Here is a 24813-nt window from a genome sequence, read left to right as displayed (position 1 = left end):
CCATCCATCTTCGTCCGCTTATCCGGTGTCGGGTTGCGGGGGGAGCAGCTCCAGCAGGGGACCCCAAACTTCCCTTTCCCGAGCAACATTAACCAGCTCCGACTGGGGGATCCCGAGGCGTTCCCAGGCCAGGTTGGAGATATAATCCCTCCACCTAGTCCTGGGTCTTCCCCGAGGCCTCCTCCCAGCTGGACGTGCCTGGAACACCTCCCTACGGAGGTGCCCAGGGGGCATCCTTACCAGATGCCCGAACCACCTCAACTGGCTCCTTTCGACGCAAAGGAGCAGCGGCTCTACTCCGAGCTCCTCACGTATGACTGAGCTTCTCACCCTATCTCTAAGGGAGACGCCAGCCACCCTCCTGAGGAAACCCATTTCGGCCGCTTGTACCCTGGGCAGATACTAAGTAAAGGGGAAATCAATTAAACGGACCCTTTAAAGAGCTGCCACTGATTGCCAAGACTGAGCAGACTGTGGGTCTGTTGCAGATACATAATATATGACTAGAGCTGTTGGTGCAGAAAGATTGTTTGGGGGTTGTTTGGAGACGGTGTCACCATTACATATTTTAGTTAATTATTTTTAGCAGTGGAAAGTCCTGCCTGAGCATGTCTTGGATGCAGTTGAGGAATCCTTATTAAAAATGTTAAAGTATGTTATGTGGCTATGTAGAATCCTGTATTGGTCTGGCTATTACTGTTACAGCATCAATTTAGGCCTTGTATGTAGGCTATACATGTTTTTCTCAACATCTACACTGTTGGTCCATAGATTAATTATTAATAAAATACAGTAGGTGTCCCCTTTCGCTTAAAGGGCCCATGACACGGTGCTATTTGGATGCTTTTATATAGGCCTTAGTGGTCCCCTAATACTGTATCTGAAATGTCTTTCCCGAAATTCAGCCTTGGTGCAGAATTACAGCCACCAGACACCAGTCCCACAATGAGCTTTCCTTAGGATGTGCCATTTCTGTGTCTGTAGCTATAGAGCTCAACAGTCACGCCCCTCCTCTGAGAGACCTTGGGTTCCGGAAGTAAATTTCCCATTCATTTCTCCCATTGACGTCTGGAAAAATCCGTACATAAAGAGTTTTAGACCATGCATTAGGCTAACCAGATGGTACGTAACTCATATGGATACAACGTACCATTTCGAGTGAAAAAACGAACACAAAATCAAAAAAAGTCAAAGGTACAAGACTGTGTACATATCGTCATTTCAAAGCGAAGGTACTACTCATCCCATAAACCACCGCGCACCACTGAATAAAGGAAGCTATGTTAGTTTAGCTTACGACTAATTCAGCTAACCGCTAGCTGAGACAGCATGTAATAACTTTAACAGACCCTCAAAATAAAACCTGAAAATAACCGTTAAAATATATAAGTTTATATACATGTAGCCTGCTTTCCCCAGTGTTTAGTTTGAGTTAACGTTATTTTAGACTGAGACTGTGGCCTTGACCAACTGCCACTTCGCTCGTTTGAAAGCTCGTCTCTCTCTCGTGGGTGGGCCAAATTCTCTGGGCGGGCAAAGCAGAGAAAGGGGAGGTAACCTTTCTCCTTATGACCTCATAAGGAGCAAGATTCCAGATTGGCCCATCTGAGCTTTCATTTTCTCAAAGGCAGAGCAGGATACCCAGGGCTCGGTTTACACCTATCACCATTTCTAGTCACTGGGGGACCATAGGCAGGCTAGGGGAACTCATATTAATGTTAGAAAACCTCATGAAGTGAAATTTTAATGCCATGGGACCTTTAATGTTTAAGAACTTATGACAAATTGCTTGCAAATATTTGGTTGATTTTTAAATGTATTTTCACTAGTTTATTCTCCTTGGTTTGCTGCAATTACTAAAGACAACTAAATATATATTTAAATTAATAAATGAAAGACTCGCTACTACAAAACTGGTAAAGCAATACCAATAATAACAGAACTTTGCAGTTATGCGTTTTCTCAGGAGGACATTGGTGAAGTGTTTTATTGCACAGTGGTGATTATACTCCCTTGATCCAAACTGTATTCCTTTCAGTTTTGGATCTATCTAAATTTTTTATTAAACATATTTCATAGTGTCCCGTGTCTATTTTTGGATCTGTTAAATGAAGATGTTTGCTTTCCTGTACATAACTGACAAGTATTGTATGCTCCTTGTCATGTATTCACCTTGGTTTATTGTGATTATAAAATTAAAATAAATAAAGGTTTATCGAACTTTAAAAGGATGCAATAAGTAAAACAAACTAATGTCTCAAATTGTGTAAATGACAGGACTGACAAACAAATGAAATAACAGATGAAAGGTTATTTATTTCCATATATATTTATTATAATTTTTTCCCATATATTTATACATATTTATTCTATACAGGTGTATTTTTCAATACAGTCTTTTATTGACATACATATAACTTACATAAGCTAGAGATGTACGACAGAGAGGCAAGAGGGAGTTTACTTCCTTCATTGGATATTTTGGCAGTTAACAAGACATGACATCACATTACAGACACACACATTCATACATATACACACACACACACACACACACACACACACACACACACACACACACACACACACACTTGAAGTACAGTATACACATACATCACGGCATGCACACATAAGTAAAGGGCCTGAACACCTCTAATCCTTTTTACACAACCACCCATATGTGCACCAACACACTAATCCAGGTGCTCACACACACACACACACACACACACACACATATCCATGGAGAGAGGAGCGAGGTATTCACAGGATAGATTACACCAATACCAGACTGACTAGTAAATACACATGTAAATGTACAGTACTCGCCATATTCTAACTCCTACTCCTACCATACACTCTCAGAAATACACACACACACACACACACACACACACACACACACACACACAGTCACATGTGCATACACACACAAACACACAATGTTTTGGTAGAAAGTAAAGAGCAGTAACGATGATTTTCAGACAATGCCATTAATAATGTTATTAGCTGTGATCCATATTTGGTTTCTATAATGACAGTTGAGCAGTATGATAACAGAGTGCAGAATGTCACTGTGATTAAACAAGGACCATCAGCACTATGTCATGTGATGTCACATGTAATGTTTGTCATACTAAAAGTGTGGGAGGTCATAAGGACAGCAATGATACATTATAAAATAAATACACATTTTATATTGCAGTTATAGAATGAATACACTTGGTTGGTCCCCACTGGACATTATAACAGTCTTTTTTTTTTTAAAACACACACACACACACACACACACACACACACACACACACACACACACACACACACACACACACACACACACTCACTACCAGACACCAGAGTGTGCTTCACAGTGTAGGGAATTCATTGCAAATCCGTCGCTCACCCAAGATGCAAACATATAGTCATAGGCTGATAGTCAACACAACATAATGACAGCTACAATACTAAAACATCTTTAGAAATATGAACAGAGCAGATATCATATATTTGGCTTTAGTAACAGATAACCTGAATTTTGCTACATATTGGAATGCATAACTTAACAGCATAATAGGAAAATGCAACCATAAAGACTGAGAGAGGATTGGAATGTATATTTTTTTGGCCTTCTCCAACTGATTTCAATGTGCAGTATCTCCAGTTTACTGTCTACATGGACAGATATTGTATCATACTTTCTATAATTGTATAAAATATTTGTTACAACTGTATAACCTGAAGAAAAGTTGGTCACTAAATGCCTTAGGTGACACCTGTGAGTAGACAAATAGAGAGAGGATGTTAATGCTAAAGATACAGGATAACTCCTTAAAAACTGAACCAGCATAAGGAACCACACCAAACAGGGCTAAATAAATCTACTGCAGCCTGACTCCACCGAACTCCACCACTATTTCTAGATCTTGGTGTCAGACAGCTAAAAAACAAGTGTAGGAGATGTATGAAAAAGAGGCAAAGGCGGTGATAGGTAGCCCCCTTGTCCTGTGGTTTTGCAGTTTGTCCAGAAAAGGGCACTGTATGTTGCTAGACTGGCACCTTCTTTTGGTCAGGGTTTGGTCAGACTGCATTGGTGACAATGAAGTCTCTGTGTTGTTCACCGCTGGGCTCCGGAGTGATACTCTTCAAGAGACGCTGCGAATAAAGAGAAAGAGACAGAGGGAAAAGATGAGAGACAGAAAGAGAAAGTGAATAAATTAACCTGATATAAACACTTTAATTGGAAACTGACAAGGATTAAACCACAGAGCAGGTCCAAATATGTTGTCCTACTAATCTTATTGCAGCAGGTTGTGATTGACTTAGTCTTTGTCAGGTATGTTAGAGACAGGATCCATAATCCATATAAAAATCTATGAAGTAAAATCAAATATTGAAGGATTGATGGTGTATTTAAGTCGTACCGAATTTGTACAGTATGCATTGTTTCAGTATAAGACTATTTAATGTCCAAACTTATAGGCTCATATATCTCATATAGGGCTGCAACTTTCATTATCAATTTATCTGCCAATTCTGTATTTAAATAGTTAATTCATCATTTTGGTCCATAAAATGTCCAAAAATAGCAGGAAATGTAAATTACAATTTCTAAGAGCTTAAGTTGACATTGTTAAATGTCTTGTTTTGTCGGACCAAACCCAAAGAAAGTCAGTGAGACGACTAGTCAGACGGTGTGTTGGCTGAACCCGGCATTACATCGGCAAAACGTGACTTAAACGATTATCAAAAGTGTTGCAGACGTTTATTTTTTTTTATTGACTAATCCTTTTGATTCTAATCTCAAACACTCCTGACTTGATCAAAACCATTACAGAATTTGGAAGAGCAAGAATGGCACCCGCACCCAGAGTGAGTTTTCAGGAGAGTGAACAGACGTTACAGACGAGCCACACAACAAACACACAAAATATCCACCGACATTTTGACCTCACTCAGCCTCATCTGTCCCTAGAAGTTACACTGAAACTGTCATCTGTCACACTCACATGCACACAAAAACACAACTCTTGTGTGATGACAGTGTGTGTCGGTGTCATTGTGTGCTCTGGCTGCAGTGTCAATACTGGACAACAGCCAAAGATGTCTGTCTACCAGCCTCTTTGATGTCCTCCTACCTTCTGTCAACTCTAACAATGGGGCAGTACACAATAGTAATAATTATTATGATGAAGACATTGTGTATTTGTATTTATTATGCAAGGTACAAACTCAAAATATATTACAAAAAGCAAATAAACAACTTAACATTTTAGGTATGGCCCCACAGGAGCAATAATTAAAGATCCCTAACTCAATAAACAACAAAATATAACATACAGATATCTAAAACCTGTATAATCAAGTTTTTAAGTGTAGTTTTATCGATGTTACTGACTTGGCTACACTTAGATTTTCATGCAGGGTGCTCCGATGCTAAAGCACTGGTGATGAAACAAGCCTGGTCTGCTTTAGCCTAGCCTTTATCCTCAAATCTAGCAACGTGACAACCGACACATGCGTTGCAGAAAGTGCTTGTGGATGTGGTTATGAGTGAGTGGTGAGTGATAGGTGTGTGTCATTGGGTAATGCCCTACATGTATGCATGTGTGTGTATCATCTGTATCATCTATGGAGCCTTGAAGTTGTCATGGCTTTTTTTTGGTTTTGGCTTGGCTTTAATCTCTGGCCTGTGACTCCTCTGTGATCCTTTGATCCTGATGTCCAGTCATGTGTTCACTGCAGAGGGTAGACCCTGACAGTGCATGGAAAGCAAAGGAACAGAGGCTATCCCTGTTGTTGGAGAGGTGTCAGAAAAAGAACAACCTGAGATATGGGTGAGAAGGAGAAGGCCAGAGCAAGAGGACAGGAGGGAAACCATTTAGAAGATACACTTGACACTGAATATAAAGGAAAATAAAGGAAATGCTGTACCTGTTTGAATGTTCCCTTGGCATTGAGCAAGTGGTAGACCATATAAGCAGGCACACAGATGAATGATGACACCCCAATGCAGTAGCCGAGGACAGTGGTCCATGGCGGGAAGTGGTATTTGAACAACTTGACCTCTGGAGGGAAGGCCAGGAAACTGATGACGATGAACTGCACACAGGAATGGGAACAAAAGCAGAGGTCAGATATAACAAGAATCAAACATCAGGATAATAAATGACTAAACTATTTTGAAATCTAGTAAGTTAATGACTACTGTATCTGTATGTGTAAATACTGTACACTGGCCTTACCAGCAGAAAGCAGGGGCAGATGGCCACCCAGCAGACCCTCCAGAACAAGCCCGGGTAGAAACCAAGCATGAGCTGGATGTCATTACAGAAACGGTTGGTACCTGTCTCAAACACACACACACACACACACACACACACACACACACACACACACACACACACACACACACACACACACACACACACACACACACACACACACACACACACACACACACACACACACATCAAATCACTACAATCACTTCAGCCCAGCTGCTCAAAGAAACGCTACAGGAAATCATTCCTGCCTGCTGCCATTAAACTCTGTAACTCATCTGCCCCTATTAGATGACCATTATTAGTCTCCATTACTTCAACAGTACAGATTAACTAGAAAGTTCCGCAAGAAATTTTGACAGCATGCCTACTACTTGGTGCACATCTGAATAGCACTGGATAACAGTAAATCTGCTGTTTGACATGTCCTGAAAAGAGAGGACAACACGGCCTACAGAAAAGAGTCCCCATGATAGGAGGAGTTTGTGTTGTTCTTTGTGCCCTTTCTAACAATATACTTAGGGAGGCAAACAGACTTTCACATGAGGCACAGTGAGCTTCCAAGTGAAGCGATGTCCACCAACTGCCACACTGCCTCCTGTATTAACCCTTGTGTCATCTTTAACCTTTGAGAGAGATTATCTATTGATGGAATAGCTGGCAGTATAATGCCTTTGCATCTTGAGCAAAGTCACACTTGGCCATTGGCTGCATCCTTTGGTTTTATTCAGAATAGATGCAAGTAACACGGCATTTTTTCACTTCACCTTTTCACATTTTAATAGCAAAGGTCTTGTTGTTCATTTTCAGGCTGGATCCATTTCCCCTGCAGGGAGATCACAAAGTAAAACCTAACACTTACTGCCCATGTAACTCAATCCACCATCTGTTATCTGTAAGTGTAGGAAGCTGGTCTAACAACATCCCTCAGTGTTGCTCCTCCAAGAGGCCTCAAGCAAAACTGTAACTACAGTCCGCACACACTGTGGACACACAGCACTTTGTTCAAATGCTAACACACTGCTGGCAAAACGGTTAACCAGATAATCAAAACAGAATGGATTTCAGTCTGGTGCATATCAAACACTGCTTCTTATTGTAATTTTAGCTGAAAGCCTAAGCAGGTTCATGTTGAGGATGTTGTGAAAGACGGTGAGGGGCCAGCGCGCGGATTTCCTCCTACAGCTGTACGTGCCAGCTGTAGGTTGTCCACGCTCCCTGATATTGCAGCACATTGGCACACAGAATTACTTATATTTGGATCTGTCCTTTTTAAGTTTGATTCCTTCTCTCACTTGTGATTGGCTTGCCTGATGCAACAACTGCATGCTGGTGGTTGCCATGACAACATGCTGGCTGTAGAGCTGTGCTGGAATGGACGCGTATATTGTGTACAAACATATTAATATAGTTACCTTACGTCCTCTCTGCATCTTATTTATTATGCAGTCCCACTGTAGTTTGTATTTGTATCCCTCCTTTTTAAGTGCATTTGTATTGTATCATGACTGTACTGTATTGTATTTTTATGTATTGTACTGTATTAATAGTAGTGTTTTATGTTGTAACTGTATTTAAGTAACTGGCTGCAAAGACACCTTCATTTCCCCGTGGGGATAAATAAAGTTATCTATTTATCTATCTATCTATCTATCTATCTATCTATCTATCTATCTACAAAGCCCCAAATACTAGGAGTGCAACTTTATCCTTTTTTTTCTCATATATCTGTGACTGAAACTATACAGACAGAAAAATTACAGTATTGTAATGAATCAGCATCACAACTTCACAATCTGTGCTCAACAACAAATATCAATACAGTATTGTGTCACGCCATTGTTTGCTGTCATTCACAATAAGGTACCAACATGTCACCATCATCATCACAATCAACATCACTCAAACTTGCCGTAGAACCAGGAAACAGCGATGACTTCAAGCAGAACCACAGTGATGACTGCAGGGCCTGTAGCATACTCCTCAAACAGCTTCACCACAAACGCTCCTCCCTGACACAGAAGACAAGATGAGAGAGAAAGAGGGGAGGGATTTCTGTAAAGCTATTCACAAATTAATCTTATGCAAGGGGCTTTATCTGAAAAGGCTAAGACAATGATTAGAGAATGTTGCTCATGGTTGTAGATTAACGGATTACTTTAATCTGATCTCAGCTAATTGTTAAGTGCGATCCATCACATTACTTAAAATACAGCAGTAAAAAAAAGATTTGAATGGAAATTGAGGACGTGAGAAATGATGGGCATTAAATGAAGTCTTGAATTAATGTTTCTTATTAGTCGCAGATGATCACAATACAGCTTCTTAATTGTGGACAGTCTGGTGGAATAAATAGATTTGTCTGTGATATTAGAGGTATTTTCAAATCTAAGTGAATTGTGCATGATGTTTTTATAATAGATGCCATTTTGATTGTGTGTGTGTGATGTGATTATTTTACTTACATATGTGAGTGTGGAGAGAGCCCCGAGGTAGCAAAAGCACACCAGGCCTAGGACAAACTGCTCTCGTCTCTTAGACAGGACATGGGGGAACTCATCTAGCATAGCGGTGATCACCCCCTCCAACCCCGCAAACTGGAGAGAGGAGTACACCAAGGATGTGAGGGAAGATGGAAATAAGCAGAGGACTCATCAGAGGGTGCATAATGAAAAAAAAGAGGCAGAAGATAAATAAAGGGGAAGAAAACCTATCTTGAAACATTATACTGTACCTACACCCTCGGCTACGAGCTTTAAGAATCTAAGATCTATGTTACGTGTTGCTAATCAGCTGTTTGATCAAGTCAAATTCAGCATTAGTATGACACTCTTTTGACAATCCGCAGTTCATCCACCCAAAGATGCTTTGTGTATCCTATCTTTTGAACAATGGCAACAAAAAAATAAAGACACTAAAGTGAAGCCGTTCCAACGTGAATATGAGCACAGCGACACATTTTGCAGTAATATCCTCAATAATAAAATCAAGGAGCATAGCAACCCAGATGCTGATTCCACACTGATTATTAGTACGTGATAACAGTCTTGCGGGTCTCTCCAGCTGGCTGCCTCAGAGCAGATAAACACAGGCTTATGGAGACAAGATCGCCACACAACAGTGATATGAAAGTCCTATCACGTTGTTTTCACTGACTGTTATCCAAAATGGAATAGCAAGGACAAATAATACCTGACACCTTTACGGAGCAACGAGTACAACAGGCAGATACAAGTCAAACAGAACAAGGCATTTGCCTATATGACAAGGCAAACATGAAACCTCTGTATCTAGGTTTGAATGGGCACACAAGAATCAGGTAGATTAAAACAAGGAGATAGGAACATGTGAGGATACAAAGAACATTTAGCAAACAGAACACTGACTTGAGTGTCTTAACCTTTGCACAGAATGAGAGTAATCAACAAACTAACCGTGCTATCCAGACCCAGCATAATGATCATGAGGAAGAAGATGATGGCGAAGAAAGTAGCACCAGGCATATTTGCTATGGCTTCTGCATAAACGATAAACAGCAGACTGGGACCTGGAGAGGAGAAAGAGAGGCAGGTTAAATGAACACTTTGTGCTCATATGATGTCAAAGGCTGTCCTATGTAACATTTAGATAAATTCAATCTAGAATGCATTGGGGTTTTTTTTCCCCAACAATGTGAGGCTGAGTAAAGAATTATATATTTATTAGGGATTGTGTTGGTGAGTTGTTTTTCTACCAGCATCCTTGGCCACAGCATCCACATCCAGGTGCCTCATTTCAGCTATGTAGCCCAACACGGTAAAGATGACGAAGCCAGACAGAAAGCTAGTCAGACAGTTCACAGAGCTGGTGATCAAAGCATCTCTGAGATGGAGAAAAGAGAGGTTTGGGTGGCAGGGAGACGACAGAGTTAGAAAGAACGTCACATATTCATCTTTGAGCTTCTGCAACCTTTGTGCTCTAGGCAGGTTATTGCTCCACCTGTATAGATGGATGTTAAATTAAAAACGTTAAAGGATTCCTTCTTTTTTTTTTGGTAAAGGTGGAAAAGCCCCTGAAGTAGCATTTGGCTCGTTAAGAAGGTAGGTTTCATTGTAGTATGAAATATACAATGAAATGTGTGTAAAAGAAAAGTTCTCACTTGTAGCAGTTGTTGTGAAACGGGTTGTAGCTGGCAAAGGCAAGGAGCACGCCGAAACCTGGACCCAGTGAGAAGAAGATCTGAGCTGCTGCATCAATCCACACCTGAGAGAGTGTGAGGTTGAACAATGTCCAGATGTCAAGACAAGAAGTTTGTACAAAGATGATATCAACACCAAAATATCAAACCGAGAGATCAAAGACAGCCTTGCTAAATTGCACTACTGACTTACTGTGGTGCTTAGCAGTTTCTCCCAATCAGGTTTGAGATAGAAAACCACGCCCCTCCAGGCCCCTGGTAGAGTGGCCCCACGGATGAGCAACACCAGGAGGACCAGGTAGGGAAAGGTAGCAGTCACCCAAACTACCTAATGCAGACAAGAGGAAAAACTATTCACTTTTCTGTTCATAAACTCTTATGTCTAGACAATCACAGCAGCTAATATCCGGTCATACTCAATAAGCACTTTTTGACTGCTATTCTAACCAGCTTTTCTTATCATAATGATGAATGATACTGAGGGTTAAGAGATGACAGCAGTACAACCATATTTTTCTCTGCCTAGCAGACTCCATCACTTCATCCATCCATCCACTCTAACTGACACCCCCATTAGCCATGCAGGCGCCCCATCAGTTACCTTTCCAGACGTCTTGACTCCTTTCCAGATGCTGAAGTAGACGATGGTGAAGATGAAGAGCAGGCAGAGGGCTAGCTGCCAGCTGACAGAGCCCAGCTGGTGCAGACCTGGGGAGAGGTGGACCTGCAACACCTGGCGACTGGAGGGAGGAAACGAGGCAGGAGGGATGTTGGGATTGAGAGGTGAGAATGAAGGGGGTGCAAAGAGAGTAGTCAGGGCGATTGCTTATAGAGAGATGACATAAGAGTAAACGGCAGGAGATATAGGGAGTCATAAAAATCAAGGAAAAGTGGAAGAGAGCAGGGGAAGGAAGACGGTACAAGGGCAGGAGAAGAATGTGCAGAATAATAAGAAGTGACAGAGAAGATAAGACAATGTGAGAAAACAAAGATAGGGTGGATAGAAGAGATGTTGGGAAGTTTGGAAAGCAGAGGTAATGGATAGAGCATGGAAGGAAAGATATGTGGTAGAAAGCAGGCACGCGGCGCCACGATTCCAGTTTTGGATGGGCCAGACCAATTGTGGGTGGGCCTTAAATTAAAAACGTTATCAAATCCCTGTTTAACCTAATAAAACTGACTGGCTAATATACTGCTATATTATATATATTATATGTGCTTACATAATAAAGATTGTAATAGCTTGATGCTATTTATATGTTGTTGCATTGTAAAAAGTTTCGGTGCAAAGGACGGACCTATCCGCGATCGCTCTCCTTGGTTCTGACCAAAAGAAGAGCGCTTTGGACTCTCCATTACCACCATACCTGGCTGCGCTATAGAGCATCTCTCCTATCACCATCATCCATCTAACCTAAGGCCTATAGACTGTAAAAGTGGTCAGGAATCTAATATTTCCCCAAAACATAGTTTAGTTCTGCTCGTATAACATGAGGCCGAATATTTCACAATTCTTTTCAACTGTTTTAAGTTTTCAACAATATACAGATCAACAACACTGCCCGACAGTTTCAATCAATACTCGGCCACAGAACGTGTTCATTGACAACGTCAACTGTCATGTAAAACAAGACTCAAGTTATTTCCTTACTTTAGTGTGATGATTTATGTTAAAAACATGTTTAACAAAAATAAATAAATCGCATTAATAGCCTTAAAGCATTATTGGCCATAACAAGAGAAAACCATGAGGGAACAACAACTTGACAACAGTAACAAGCTGTTATAGAAATAGAACTGCGCCTGCAGCTTCTGTAGCGGGTTATGAATTGATTATTTTAATCCATATATCTCATATAACGACATAATACAATATAGGCTGATTAGCCTTCACATACCTTACTGTTATCCTCTGGCAGTCCTACACAATTAAACTCAGCAGAAGAAGTGACCGGATACTTTAGCACTGGTTGAGTTGCGGGCTCATCCACGGAAGACCGATCCACAGGGTTATATCCATAGGGGCGATATCGTCCACTCGCGAGGCAGAGGCAAAGGCTATAGCACCCTAGCCGCGCTAGCCGCGTTAGCATCCTGCGGTGTCCGAGACAAAGATGTGCTAGGCGTTGTGGATCTCAGCTCTCCTTCATCTCCTGGTTGCAGCGATGACTCTGAGACCGTTCGTGCACGTTTAAGGTACCTAAACAACGACTGTTGCAACCTTGTCCTTTACTGGAAATGATTTTCACACTCTCAGATCACTGGGAGCTAGCCTAGCATACAGACAAGCTACATCCGATCCGAACCTCACTGTCTGCTGAACTTGTGCAGAAACATAAAAATAGACATGACCAGTTTTTTTAAAATTGTTTTTGAAAACTAAACATTTAGACAATTTTAGCACAAATTATGAGATTATTTTCCGATTTTTAATAATTCTTCACCAAATTATAATATATTAATTAATTAATGTTTTTTGAGGAAATGTTTTGGGTGGGCCTGTTGAAAAGTGGGCGGGCCTAGGCCCGTCAGGCCCACCCATAACTCCGTGCCTGGTAGAAAGAGAGGAACAGTAACAAAAAAAAATTAGAAGGTAAGAAAAGGTCCAAAGAAGAGGAGAATAATAAAGGTATGGGGAGGTCAGAGGATAATAAACAGGACACAGGGGAAAAATATAGGGGTATAACCTCTTTGTGCAATATGAGAAGAATGACAAATGTACACACAAACATGATACATACAGATTCAATTGGCAGTAATTAAAGTTCACGGAAGAGAAACTATAAGGAGACTAGACTAACATGATGCGAAAAAGCCTTGACTGACTTTATAGAAGTTCAAACAAGCAAAAGTAAAAGAAAAGAAAAAGTAGGAGGCTGAAATGAACAGTGAGGTTAACATCTGGTCACAGGTTAAGCACACAAAGCTCGTACGATAAAACAGAGACTTGATTTATGTTGAAAACAGGAAATTCTGGCGCCAGACTGAGTTGCGGAATTTGTTACTTTAAAATCTGTATTAGGAAAAGTCAACTATGGATAAACCCTGAAGCTGTCTCAGTGGACAGACAGACACGGTCGAGTGAGCAGCTGATAAGTCTGAGCCAAAAAAGCAGTCAGGAATAGGAAGGAGGTTTTAGGTTACAGTAACATTAATACCCATCTTGACTGAGTTGAGTGACTTGAGTTAATTACCGTGAAAGCAGCATGCCAAGGATTGGTGAACACTTAGAATAATATAAATAATCAGTTTGAATTACAATAAGCGGCCGAAATGGGTTTCCTCAGGAGAGTAACTGGCGTCTCCCTTAGAGATAGGGTGAGAAGCTCAGTCATCCGTGAGGAGCTCGGAGTAGAGCCGCTGCTCCTTTGCGTCGAAAGGAGCCAGTTGAGGTGGTTCGGGCATCTGGTAAGGATGCCCCCTGGGCGCCTCCCTAGGGAGGTGTTCCAGGCACGTCCAGCTGGGAGGAGGCCTCGGGGAAGACCCAGGACTAGGTGGAGGGATTATATCTCCAACCTGGCCTGTGAACGCCTCGGGATCCCCCAGTCGGAGATGGGTAATTTGGCTCCGGAAAGGGAAGTTTGGGGTCCCCTGCTGGAGCTGCTCCCCCCGCGACCCGACACCGGATAAGCGGACGAAGATGGATGGATGGCAGTTTGAATTTCATTTAAAAAATGTTTGTTTTTAAAAGAGCATATTTGTATCTGGGGGGATTTAAGGAATGAACAGCTCTTTCTCTCTCTCTAGCTCTCTCATCCTCCACCTGCTTCTTAAACTTAAGGGCTAGTTCAAATTTAGTCATGCTAATTTAGAGTGAGACTGAGAGCAATTGTTTGCTAGTCAATAGAAGTGCAAATGGAATCACACTTGGCAACTTTCAAACATGTCTGTTTCACAACAAAGTTAATTATTAAGGAATTTCATGTGTGTAACATTTCGTAAAAGTGACTATTCTAAGTGACTTGACTGACCCATAATTATGTGTACATTCATGTTGGTATATTCTATCCTCTTCAGGTTTTCTATAAAACTAGTTATAACCATATATTTCATACGTCACTAATGCAGCTTTGTAATACAAATATCAAAAGAAACTTTCAGCACAGGAAGACAATTATCATCTTAGCTGAAGAATATTTAAACCACCTCATCTGTTTTATCTCATTGCTGTCATGTGAGTCTACTATGCAGCTTCTCAGGTTCGCTCCTCCACCACCCCAGCACCACTGTTGTCGAGGCCCCGTTTATGGCTCCCTAGGAGGAGCTCCAATTGACTGCTATTTATAATGCTCTATCCCGATAAATCTAATCGACAGAGTCAACGCCAAAGTCTATCAAATAAAGTCGATCAAATAAATATTAACTATTCCACAGGTGTTCCTGTGGTACAAATCATCAGCTTTTAATTTTATTTGTATCCTTAGTCAACTTTCACACAGTAAATATAATGTGTGAGGATATGTCATATTTTGTTTTTCACATGGTATGTTACTCCTGTATCACTTCTGTATTTCTGACTCAGAAATTCCTTCTCAGATGAGATCAGTGATTCCTACAGTTTTAGGAAATGCTGATAACTTATAATGTCCTGCCATGTCTTCACAAGCAGTGATCCAAGTGGATTTTGGATAGCGGGATGGTGGTAAATCTGCCAGGGCAGTTACACACCAGAACCAACCCTGTAATCGCTCTCTGGAAGTCATCCTCCCTCCTGCACTTTACGTCTCCCTCCTCTGTAGCTCTCCCCCTACGCCTCTACATACATCCGACTTACATGCACTTACATATAGAACTCCTCGGCGGGGGAGGTGGAGGAGTTGGACCACGACACATTGTGATCGGTGGACATGTAATGTTTACAGTTGACTGTGTTCCAGCTGTTGGCGCAGGTGGTCCAGGGCAGGGTGGGTCGGAACGATGACAGTAGATAGTACAAGGCCCAGGCCATGATGGTGTTGTAGTAGAAGGATATGTAGAGGGATATGATGCAAATGGCAAAGCCGATCCCTGGGTGAGTGGGAAAAAGGATTGTTAGTACAAAAATAAAAGAGATAAATTAATCATAAACTTCCCATCTAAGTTTTTATTAAGAAAACAAATATTTTGTGTAGTATGCAGCTCCAGTCAGTCACTCCTTGAAGAGACATCAGTGGTGTTTCTAAGCTAATTCAAGTTGCTATTGGGTAAGTGGGTGACATTTCCAAACAACAACAGCCAACATACTATCACATGTCTGAGCATCTGGCATTTGGCTTGGAAATGTGACAATTTCCATCTCAATCGATGTACAAGATGCTAGGGATGCTCTTCAAGGGAATGGTACTGAGGGGGACAAGGAGGTTAAATGAGCTGTCTCTCAGGCTCTGATGGCTTGACGCTGTCCTTCTCTGTCTTTTTTTCTTCTAGCAATGCCAGTTTTCCTGTTAGTGAGCGCTGTTCTCTCATGTACTCTGCTTACCTTTTAATCTAAGCAATTGCTACTAACTCCTTTCTCTGTGTGTTCTGTTTTCTCTCCACTCCTGTTACCTTTGAAAATGGGGCAGATGTGTTTCCAGATGGAGATGCAGCCACTGCGGTGGAATTGGCCAAGAGCCAGCTCCATGTAGAAGAGAGGGACACCTCCAAACACCGCCATCAACAGGTAGGGCAGCAAAAAGGCACCTGGGCAGAGACACAAGGACGGAATACATTAGTGGGTGAGAGAGGGAGATTGAAGGGTTGGAAACAGGGGTCGGGGTTAGGTACAAGTAAGGGAAGAGGGAAGATAAAGATGTGGGCAATGATGTGGAGGGGATGAAAACAGTTGGGAAAGTGAGAGGGAAATAAGTTAGGACGAACAGTAAGAACTCAATTACACTCCTGGGAAATGCTACTCATTCACACTCCATCTGTAATCTCAGTAGGCCTCTGAAAAACCCCCAATCAACAAGAACCAAGAACATTAAAAAGTACTCTGTAAAAATCATTAAATAGTGTAAGTACCCTATCATTTACGTAACCTTAGTCCATTCAAAAACAACAGTGCATGCTTGCCTAGTTTCATATAACTCTCCATTTATCATGTGGAAACACAGCAAGAGGGTCATTATGTTTAAATTATACGATGACAAATTAGGACTACCGTGATGTTGGCTGCTAAGGAAGGAAAATATAAAAGTGAGGAAGGTAGAATTAGAAGGCCAAACACTGAGTAGCAGCAGGATGGCAGCCAGATCTTTGAACCTATCCAACCTAACGTGCCGAGTTGTATAACACATCACTCTCTGTCTTTTTCTTTCTTTCTATCTGATTATCAACTGATTTTATGTGCATGTGTGCATTTGTTTATGTGGGTGGGTCAATGTGTATCCCATGCCTTTGTGACATGAAAGCAAAGATAAGGGTTGATTGAGCAGCTGCCTGGGAAACAGGTTATTAAGCAAGGAGAAAGAGACTGAAGGCGTTGTCATAAAAACCACAATTAATACGGTTGCCTCTATCAAGTGTCTCCCAGTCGCCATCTCTACCTCGCTCCGTGAGACACACACAGAACACAGGAAATTGCAAAGATTTTATTATTGCAAATTCAATAAAAGTGGAAAGGGAGGCCCTGTTTGCAGCTTGGTGAGGATTGTGTAGTAACAGAGCACAGACAGGTCAGTAAGACCTTGTAAATACATGAACGTGCCTTTTTGTATCTTAGACTGTGCAACAAATGAGCTGAATTGAGTGTTATTCATCGGCAAATATGTTAACTGCAGCATTCCTTATACAAGTCTACGCCCTTCTCATTTAGCTGTTTGTTTGGCAGAAATGATGCTGTACCAGAGATAGTCTAATTTTCTGTTTACTCATGTACACTGATCTCCTCCCCCGCTCCTTATCTTCCTCTTCCCCCTTTAACCCTTGTGTTGTCTTCTCGTCGGCCATAGACGTGTTGTCCTTTGGGTTCAAAATTGAAAATAAACCTTTTTGGTGCTTCTCCCCCCCACACACACATTTTTGTCATTTTTTGTTGTTGTTTTTTTTTATTATTATTCATGGTCAATGAAGCTAATTTATATGGCATTATACCTACTTTTTGAGTTCAAAACAATCAGAAATTATACATCATTTTGACCAATAAGATCAGAGGGTGTTGACATGTAAAAGTTTAGTTTTCAAACCATTTTTTTTAATTTCTTTTCAAATGCTAAAAATTGGATGAAACACCCAAAGTTCAATGAAACTAATCATTAATTTGACCTTCAAAGAACATCCATGCATCCAAGTTATTTTTGGGCAATTTCGTTAATGGAAACCGATATTTCTGATATAAAAAACTTTCAATTTTGACAACACAAGGGTTAAACATATTTTGCCTCCTCACCTCCTCCATTTTGGTAGCAGATGTAAGGGAAGCGCCAGACATTTCCCAGGTCCACAGCATAGCCGATCACAGAGAGCAAGAAGTCCATCTTCTTGCTCCAGGTTTCTCTGGGCTTCTCCAAGCTGGTTTGTTGGACCACCAGAGTCCTGAGGCCTCCAAGTGGCACTGAGGACCCGGTGCCTCCTCCAGGTACAGAGGATGTACCTCCAGAAAAAGCTGCGCTCCCCGCTCCCTCCCTGGGGCTTTGAGGAGTGGATGTGGTGAAGCCATTGGACACCTGCTGTCCAGACCCGGAGATCAGGCTCTTGGGTCCTCTCTCTGCGAGACCATCAGCCAGCATCGGCCTACTATGTTCCTGCTGTGTTCCCTCCGCTTCTCCCCCCACCTCCTCTCTGCCTTTCTCCCTCTCTCCCTCATTCTCTCTATTATCCATTGTCAACATGCTCGTCAGCATCATATCATTTGTCTCCATTGGATCGTGTTGATGTTGGCGTTGGCGAGGCGGTTAGGGGTGGAGGGAGGTTCTCAGTGACAATGAAGGGAATGTGGTACTGCTGTCTGATATGGTGCCCATTAGGGGAACAGAGGGGTTAGGAAAGCGTGGGACAGGTAAAGGAGAAGGGGAACAGGAGAGCAGGAGAGCAGAGCTAAAAAATAAAAAAAAAGAGAATGGGTGAGGGGAGGTGTGTGTATGTGGGAGAAGACTGAAATAAGAGTGTGTTGAGCAAGAAGGAATGAAAGCAGGCTGCGAGGACAGACAGAGGAGGATATACGAGCAGAGTGATGTGTTTGAACAGGATGTGGCCAGCAGAAAAGTGTGGATCTTCTCCTCAAACTGCTCGTCCTCTAAGACACTCAGTGATGGGGCAAACTGCAACACACAGAGATAGATAAGATAAGTCACAGTAAAAGAGTTACTCAGCTCAAAATTTATTTTGAGTGAACCCATGATATAGAATATATAAAATGAGTCTTTCTAGATGACACAAGCGCCTGCACTATGATAATGAAATACAGTTATATAATACAGTATTGAGTCTTGTCTTATATATTTTACCTGCAGTTTTATTGTGAATTAAAGGCGCAATGTTTGCATGGGTGAAGAAGAAATAATGGGAGATGTTAAATGTATTTGAATGTCCAAAGAAAGAATGGTACAAATTGAGGGGATTGTGGTGTGCATGCCTGATACAATTTATTTATTTTTTTTTAGCTTTTTACTCATGTTTCTCATTTCACAATATCTCTCAGTTGCACAACCTGTTTCAATGCTTATCTGATCCAACATTAGTCAAATATGGATAGTATAAATGTTATTCGCTCAACAGGTTTTTTGGGGCGTGTGTGAAATGCATTTAGCAAACAACAAAATGGTAAAATAATAATAATAATAATTATATTAACTCATGGCTTAAAAACTAGCTTACTACATTATATCCGATGGGTATAAGTACCTACAATTAGACTTATTATTTTAAATGCACTTTCTGTTTCAGCTGTTTTAGATGATAGGACTTCACATATCTTTAAATGGCACAAGATGAATGCAGCACATTTAACTCCCTTATTTCCTTTTAAACGCTAAATTCGAATAACTTTAAATAACAAATTTAATTGCAACAAAGGATTTCTGTCAAATTGTATATCTAATAATTTTCTAGGTCAGTGCCTCAAGTGATATTCTATGTGAATATGTAGTTTTTGCCCGTTTTGTACATTATGTGAAAGGTAAATGAGATGCAGCAAAATATAAATTGTGATTTAAATTAAATATGTTTAAATTCAGTCCAAATGGTTCTACAGCTGCTTTAGTAAAATACTTAAATTACTTTCAAACTTTGCAAAAAGAAGACTGCTATATATGGATAAAAAATATATCTTTAACATTGACAACATATTACACTTACATTGCTGTATAGCCATTCAATTGTCAGCAGCAAAATTCACACATACTCAACAGACGATCCAAAATGCTGTCACATAAATAATGGGTTAAGCTAAGAGAGCCATTTAAAAGTGGATTAGATTGTTTATAGTGTTAGCTTGATTAGTAATGAAAGCCAGAATGTAGGAAGACTCAATTTACATGGAACGCTATTATCTTAATTAAGAACGAGTGTCCAGCAGTGTTACACGGCACGAAATTCACTCCACACTAACATCTGACTAACACGCAACCAAGATCCTGTTGTGTACCTGGACTCTGTGGAAGAAGAGGAACACTGGTTTCCTCATACAAAAACACTCTTTTATTTCCTGATGAAAGCAATCACAAGTTCTTCATCACAACAATGACTTAATTTTCATCTGAATCCTCAAGACTGACAAAAGTATAGTATGCTCCTCTGGGTCTGACATGTTTTTAGGAGCTTAAAGAGAGTTAAACTTAATGGGAATCGGACAACTTCGACTTGAATAGTAGCAACTTAAAAGAAACATGAGGTAAAAGTGAAAAGTTCATTCGCTTTTACAAAAAAAAATGTCACTGACAAATCTTTTTTTTTCTCAATAACACTTTACTCACCGTCTGAAAAAAAATGAAGTGACATACAAAATTCAAATAAAGTTTGAAAACAGTTTTTTCCATGTTCTGTTAAAATACTGTGGTATAAACTTTAAAGTCACAAGTCATTACTAGATTAAAAAATGTTTTCTTCTTCTTTTAGCGTTCCACTAAGAAGATTTTATTAAAGAAAGGCAGAGTAAGATGACATCAACATAACATCAAGATTTAAGCAAAGATAAACTGAAAGAGGATGCAAGAGGAAAATACCAATGATCCATCATAAAACAACCCAAATTAAAAATGTTAGTAGTGAACTTAGTGAACTCTACTTAAGCTTCAACAAACTAACCACTCATTAGTCGCCACAGTGACCCTTTTGAGTTAAATAAACTAAATTGTATTTTATGCCATACATTACCTTAAAAGATGGTAAATGAGGACAAGTAGAACCTGCTAAACCAGCAGCAGCAGCAGCAACTTCTACCCAAAACTTAAAGAATCCTGTGGTGTTGCAAAAACTTGCAAGAGACACAGCGTGCACTAGCACATCAGGACACAGTGTTTTCCCATTGAGCTCTCAAACCTCTCTCATCTCTCTCTCTCTCTCTCTCTCTCTCTCTCTCTCTCTATCTATCTCTCTCCCGCCCCCCCCTTGTAGTCCCTCTCTCCCTGACTCGGAACCACACACACTCACACACATGCCGTGTTCAGAGACGCACAGCCGTGCAGACATATGCGTGGATGGATGCATGGATGCATACGCTCAGATGATACTGGAGGAACATTAAGCAAGCACGGACATGCACACTTTGCTGCTTGGTTTGGTGACGTACAATAACAACACAAACAGCAATAATGAACTGCAGTTCTGACACAGTATGGTCATGGCAGAGCTCTCATTAAAGCATGCACAATCAGTGCAGACAGGAGAAGTCCTACTCTTGAGTAGCTGTGTGCAAATGTGGGGCTTTGTGTCAGGGTGCTACTCAATACCGTCTGTCACGCACACGCACACGCACACGCACACGCACACGCACACCTGTTCTATACCATCAGTACACCGACTCAATCCAGATATTCAAGTGTAAGGTATTTTGACAAATAATGTTTAAATTCAGATATTCAAACAACTGAATTCTCTGGAAATCACATCACTAAGTTACTGAGCTTTAGTAATAAAAAGCTAGTTTCGCTCCACTGAACACACTCTAGTCTACTCGCCAAGTCCAGACAGACACAAGCACAAACATGCAAACACTTTCTTACGCATACCCATGTTGCATGAACTATATTTGCAATCACACGGTTGAGTAAGAGCAATCCTACATCGCAGATTATGAAATGTTGAATTAGTAACTAAACCATATTTCATGCTGGAATTTGAAAGTCTCTCCATTATTAACTGTAGATCTGCTCATGAGCATTTGCTTTTGAAATCCCCAAGAGATCCCGAAGGGCGCCTGCTCAGTGTATCTTTTACTCTAAAACAACTCATAAAGCTTTAGGCTCCATGCCAGCTTTTGTAACCTGGCTGTTTTTAAACACAGACTAACACCCTATAGTCTAGGCGAGAGACGTCAGGAATGGTTGAGTAAAAATAATGTGCTTATCAGTGTCTGCTTTGGCAACTCTCAGGGGTTTTTCCTGAAGAATTCTGGACTTGTGTTAGTGGCAAGTGAACAACAACAAGACCAAATCTTTCCACAGTATATATATATATATATATATATATAATATCTGTCTGTCTGAAAGTTCTCTCAGTCTGTCTGTCAAGCTATTTGAATCTGACTAATAGACGATTTTTTTGAGACTGATATTGCAAGTTTAAATTTGAGCATTTGAACTTATTAGTGCTCTCCGGTGGACAAACTATGTAATGGAGACTGTTGACCTCAAACTATTTTTTGCATTTCTATACTGCTGAACTGTTTTTACCTATTAGCCGACATTTACGCTGATACAGATCTGTGATAAGATAATATTGGCATATATATATATATATATACAAAAGTGGCTAATTTATTGGTTTAGCTCTGCTGTTTGTTTGTCCAGTATCCATCTGTCTGTTGGATTAAGGTTGCTATAAAAATCATTTCTGTAGACAAATCATAAAATTAATACAAAAAATAATGATCTTCACTGAATTTGATGATTGTCGTGTAAAAAGACAACAAAGGAATGAAAGAAACATCTGACTGCTCTTAAGGTATGCATTGTCAAAATGTCTTTGTCTTGCTATGGAAGCTCATTAAATTGACTAATTACATGTTAAGCTGCTTTAATAAAAATAAAGTATCTGTTAAAAACTAAATAAAAAGAGCAGGCAGAAAACGTAGATCAAATATTCTCTATCCTTTTATGAATACGTCTCTTGAGGGCATTGGTGGTAAGAAAGATAATCTTTAAACTAAAGAGCTTGAGTTTAAGCCTCTTTGTCAACAAACACCTGCTCTGCTTAAGTGTCTTTGAGCAATGCACTATATTCCTCCAAGATCATAAGTCACCAAGATAATTATTAATTATTAATATTCATTATTGGCAGCCCAATATCATTTCACTTTTCAAATCTTTAGATTTAAAAAAAACAACTGATCAAACCATATGACTGGCACGCACACACACTGACATTTTGTTTAATTCACAAAGAGCAGTCCTCTCTTTTATTGACACAAACATGTGTTTTGCACTCTTTGACATACACACATACAGCAGGAGCGCAGAGAGAGAGAGAGAGAGAGAGAGACCAACCTGACAACTTCATAATTTTAGCCTAATTGATAAAGTCCTTGTTTTGCTCTGTCAGTTTGCTCAACAAATCTGGGGTATTAGGTTTCCCATGCCCACCTGACATCATGCCAACTTGAGCCCTGGCTAATTTAGAAATAAACAGTGCTGGCAGACATGGGTGGGGAACACCGTTTAGTGCATTAGGTTGCTAGTCTGAAAGCCTCTACACTGCTGCCACATCTGCACAAACAACACTCAACTAGTCAGTGAAACTTGTACTACTTTGTGAGGAAACTACTCCCAGGAGAAATGAAAAACACTTTTAAATGTCCCAGATTGTGGGCCAGCCTGATAAATTGACATGCAAACACATTTTTCGTGGCAAATTGTCAAGACATGGAAAGTAACCTGCCCTGAAGGAGATATTTGCTTCCATTTGCTGTGCAGCAGTTGCACAAGACATTGGGAAACGTTAACACTATGTAACCTTTCTCACTTCGGTCCCCCTACAGGTTATCTCATTGGAACTACAGCTCGCGCTAAAAGTTACATAGTGTTGCTTTAATGTAGGCAACATAAAACGACGGCCATTGGGGCGGCCTCTAGCTCACCCAGTAAGAGCATTCACTGATTGTATTTATAAATGTTGATTAGGGCTGGGCGATATGGAGAAAATCAAATATCACGATATTTTTGACCAAATACCTTGATATCGATACCGCAACAATATTGTAGTGTTGACTATTGGTGCTTTCACAAAATATTTACACAACAAGATTTTTGATAAATAATCATCAGTAATGTGGATATAATGACTAAGTGGGTAAAGGCAAATAATAGAACAGTAACAGAAGTCTGGTAAGTTCAGAAAATGACATCACTTTACCGTAATGCAGCCTTTAAAACCAGGAAAAGACAACACTTATGCCATATTACGATATTACAATATCCAAAATCTAAGATGATATCTAGTCTCATATCATGATATCGATATAATATCTATATATTGCCCAGCTCTAGTGTTGATAATGATTAACGACAGCTTTCTGCAGATACAGTACATTCCTGTTGGGCATGATGTTTTTTAACATTAATATGAGTTCCCCCAGCCTGCCTATGGTCCCCCAGTGGCTAGAAATGGCGATAGGTGTAAACCGAGCCCTGGGTATCCTGCTCTGCCTTTGAGAAAATGGGGAGGTAACCTTGCTCCTTATGAGGTCATAAGGAGCAAGGTTACCTCCCCTTTCTCTGCTTTGCCCGCCCATAGAATTTGGCCCATCCATGAGAGAGAGACATTGTGGCTTTCAAACGAGCAAAGTGGCAGTTGGTCAAGGCCACACCCTCCACCTTGCCCCCCCTCTTTCCTCCTCAAACATCACCAATTTACACCTGACTGTATGTAAATGTGTGTGTGAGCTTTAGTAATAAAAACTAGTCTCCCTCCACTGAACACACTCTAGTCTACAAGCCAAGTACAAGACAAGACACAAGCACATGCAAACACTTTCTTACGCATACCCATGTTGCATGAACTATATTTGCAATCACACAGTTAAGTAAGAGCAATCCTACAGTGACTAAACCATATTTCATGCTTGAATTTGAAAGTCTCTCCATTATTAACTGTAGATCTGCTCATGAGCATTTGCTTTTGAAATCCCCAAGAGATCCCGAAGAGCGCCTGCTCAGTGTATCTTTTACTCTAAAACAACTCATAAAGCTTTAGGCTCCATGCCAGCTTTTGTAACCTGGCTGTTTTTAAACATCACATATG

At 40.5% G+C, this 24813-nt stretch overlaps 1 protein-coding gene across 1 annotated transcript; it reads right to left on the bottom strand.

Moving 5' to 3' along the window:
• Positions 1 to 2336: 2336 nt before the first annotated feature.
• On the bottom strand, positions 2337 to 20863 carry slc6a4a (solute carrier family 6 member 4a). Its single transcript, XM_028573895.1, has 14 exons — positions 20731 to 20863; positions 17807 to 18677; positions 15985 to 16119; positions 15243 to 15465; positions 11060 to 11198; positions 10652 to 10786; positions 10420 to 10523; positions 10015 to 10142; positions 9716 to 9828; positions 8747 to 8878; positions 8194 to 8293; positions 6243 to 6343; positions 5932 to 6099; positions 2337 to 4152 (listed from the first exon to the last, which is right to left on the bottom strand). The coding sequence occupies exons 2-14, from the start codon at positions 18276 to 18278 to the stop codon at positions 4078 to 4080; spliced, it is 2025 nt and encodes a 674-aa protein (XP_028429696.1). The 5' UTR covers positions 18279 to 18677; positions 20731 to 20863; the 3' UTR covers positions 2337 to 4077.
• Positions 20864 to 24813: the final 3950 nt, after the last annotated feature.

This window comes from Perca flavescens, chromosome 3, assembly GCF_004354835.1.
Source record: "Perca flavescens isolate YP-PL-M2 chromosome 3, PFLA_1.0, whole genome shotgun sequence".
Classification (NCBI taxonomy): Eukaryota; Metazoa; Chordata; class Actinopteri; order Perciformes; family Percidae; genus Perca; species Perca flavescens.
The sequence above is the reverse complement of the archived record's forward strand: the minus strand, read 5'-3'. Positions and strand labels throughout refer to the sequence as shown.

Coding starts and splice junctions, on each gene's coding strand:
- slc6a4a (XM_028573895.1), bottom strand. CDS start 18,278: ATGGAGACAAATGATATGATGCTGACGAGCATGTTGACAATGGATAAT. Junction 10,524..10,651: donor AGAAACTGCTAAGCACCACA/GTAAGTCAGTAG, acceptor ACACTCTCTCAG/GTGTGGATTGATGCAGCAGC. Junction 10,143..10,419: donor TTTCACAACAACTGCTACAA/GTGAGAACTTTT, acceptor TCTCCATCTCAG/AGATGCTTTGATCACCAGCT.